This window comes from Pezoporus occidentalis, unplaced genomic scaffold (genome assembly GCF_034315485.1).
Source record: "Pezoporus occidentalis ecotype Australia unplaced genomic scaffold, CSIRO_AGI_Poc_V1 ctg81, whole genome shotgun sequence".
Lineage (NCBI taxonomy): Eukaryota > Metazoa > Chordata > Aves > Psittaciformes > Psittacidae > Pezoporus > Pezoporus occidentalis.
In genome coordinates this window covers 10,000,001-10,001,936 of record NW_026916170.1, presented here as the reverse complement: position 1 = coordinate 10,001,936, position 1,936 = coordinate 10,000,001, and the positions used below count along the sequence as shown (strand labels likewise).

Below are 1,936 nucleotides of genomic sequence, written 5' to 3'. Positions count from 1 at the left end.
TTTGTAAGCACCATTTTGCTCACATGTTGAAATGACCAGTGAGACCGTATATTCTGGTCTGTGTGAAAGCTGCTCCTGGCCACTTGTATACTAGTCCATCAGAGGTGCTGACATGGGTAGCAGCTAGATCTCCAGAAGTTAGATCCCGACTGGCTCTTCGGTCTCTGAAATTTAGATTTTCACTGGCTCTATGGAGTCTCTGTGCAGAGCAAGGAGCTGCTCTGCAGCCCACAGACCTTGGCACAGGCTGATTGTCCTCTCTGCTCTAAGGCTGTTCAATTCCCATTATATAAATAGAAGCAATTCTGTTTAATTGTATTTGTTTACTATTCACCCGCAGCTTATTTATTTACCTGCAGTGTTTTCTTCAACCTCTTCCCCCTACCAAATACTCAATTGCCTTCCCTAACAGTGCCACCAAGTGACCGGCCGGGGCCGGAGGCCGTTCCCCGGCTGTGTAGACATCCAGCAACCGCAGGCCCGCCGGCTCGGGAAGCGCCTGGGCCCTATGGAATGCCTCTGAGAGACACAGTGGAAAACAGGAGCATTAAAAAAATAACGCACTCATCACGGTACTTATTAAACGCGAAACCCACGCAGCTCCCCATGGGCAGCGCTCGCCCGGTGTCCGACGGCTGCCGGTGGCACCAACCTCCGCCCCTCAGAGCGGCCGCTCCGCGCTGGGCAGGGCACACGGAGCCGGCGGCCCCGGCGGCCCGCCCCTGAGTAAAGGCGCGGCCGCTGGCAGGAGGCCGGGCTTGAGCGGAGCTGCCTGGGGACCGGAGGGACTAGAGGGGAGCTGGCTCTGAGCGGCCCTGCGCTGGGACCGACCTGCACAACGCGGCGGAAGGGCCGCGCCGAGCATTTGCTGTCTTGGGAGAACCGCGTGCCTCGGACAGGCGTGGTCCCGGTGACGGTCTCGGTCCGGGTGACGGTCTCGGTCCTGGTGACGGTCTCGGTTCCGGTGGCGGCTGGGCGAGCACCATGCTGGCTACCCGGTAAGGCTGCCCCCGCGCCGCTTAGCTCCCGCCGCCGCGGCGGGGCTGGGGGAGATGGTGGCGGTTCCCTTCGGCGGGCCCCGGGGAGGTGAGGCAGAGCCCTGGGCCGCCGTTGCTGCCTTACCGGGGGGCGCTGTGGACCGAGCCGGGTCCCGCGGCTAGGCTGCCTGCACCCAGGAGTGGATCCGGTGCATGGCTGGCGGGGCGGGGTGTGTGTGTGGAGTGAGAGCCATGGCTGGCAGGGCGCTGCCGGGTGTGGCTGCCTGGAGTTTAGGGTGATGGCGTCTGGCCTTGGCCGTCTTGGCCTGTCGGTATGGGGAGAGCCTCGCTCAGGGCACCTGAAATGGCATCGGGCGTGATAGGGTCCCGGGGGGGTGCGGGCGGGGTTGAGGTAGGAGTCATTCCCTGACTGTGCCACGGGTCCAGAGGCTGCATCACTTACACAGTTTTCACCATTGCCATTCTCTGGTGTGATGAGACTGCTGGCTTCTGAGTTGGGTTATTTTTGTGTGTGTGTGTGTGTGTGTGTTCCTTTTTACTCTCTTATGTACTCCTGGTGTACCTGCAGACAGGGGGAAACTTACGTATATATGTGTGTAGATACGTAAACAGGTTGGATTGGGCTTTGAGTAGCCTGGTCTAGTGGAAGGCATCCCTGCCCATGGCAGGTGTTTGAACAGAGTAAGCTTTAAGGTCCCTTCCAACCCAAACCATCCTATGATTCTGGAGCCCGGGAACTTGCCTCTTTTTTGACCTGAAACCCCAGCCTCAGCTGAATAAAATTAAGGGCAGAGTTCCTATTTCTTGTCAGGATAACACTATAAATTATCATGAGGAGTTTTATTCCTGGTGACCCTCTGTGTATTTTTGTGCTATCACAATTTTGTTTGCCTGGAGGAGCTGCACTGGTTGCTACCTGATTGAACTCTTAGTGAATT

At 57.9% G+C, this 1,936-nt stretch overlaps 1 protein-coding gene across 3 annotated transcripts in view; it reads left to right on the top strand.

Annotated features, from left to right (window-relative positions):
* The first annotated feature begins 928 nt into the window (after window positions 1-928).
* ACOT9 (acyl-CoA thioesterase 9) overlaps window positions 929-1,936 on the top strand; it is a 21,449-nt gene continuing 20,441 nt past the window's right edge. For 2 of the 3 annotated variants that reach the window (XM_062603678.1, XM_062603677.1), the window contains exon 1: window positions 929-998. In XM_062603678.1, coding sequence (XP_062459662.1) covers window positions 985-998 — 14 coding nt within the window. In that variant the 5' untranslated portion in view covers window positions 929-984. The remainder of the gene's footprint in view (window positions 999-1,936) is intronic. The other variant, XM_062603681.1, reaches the window with a different exon arrangement.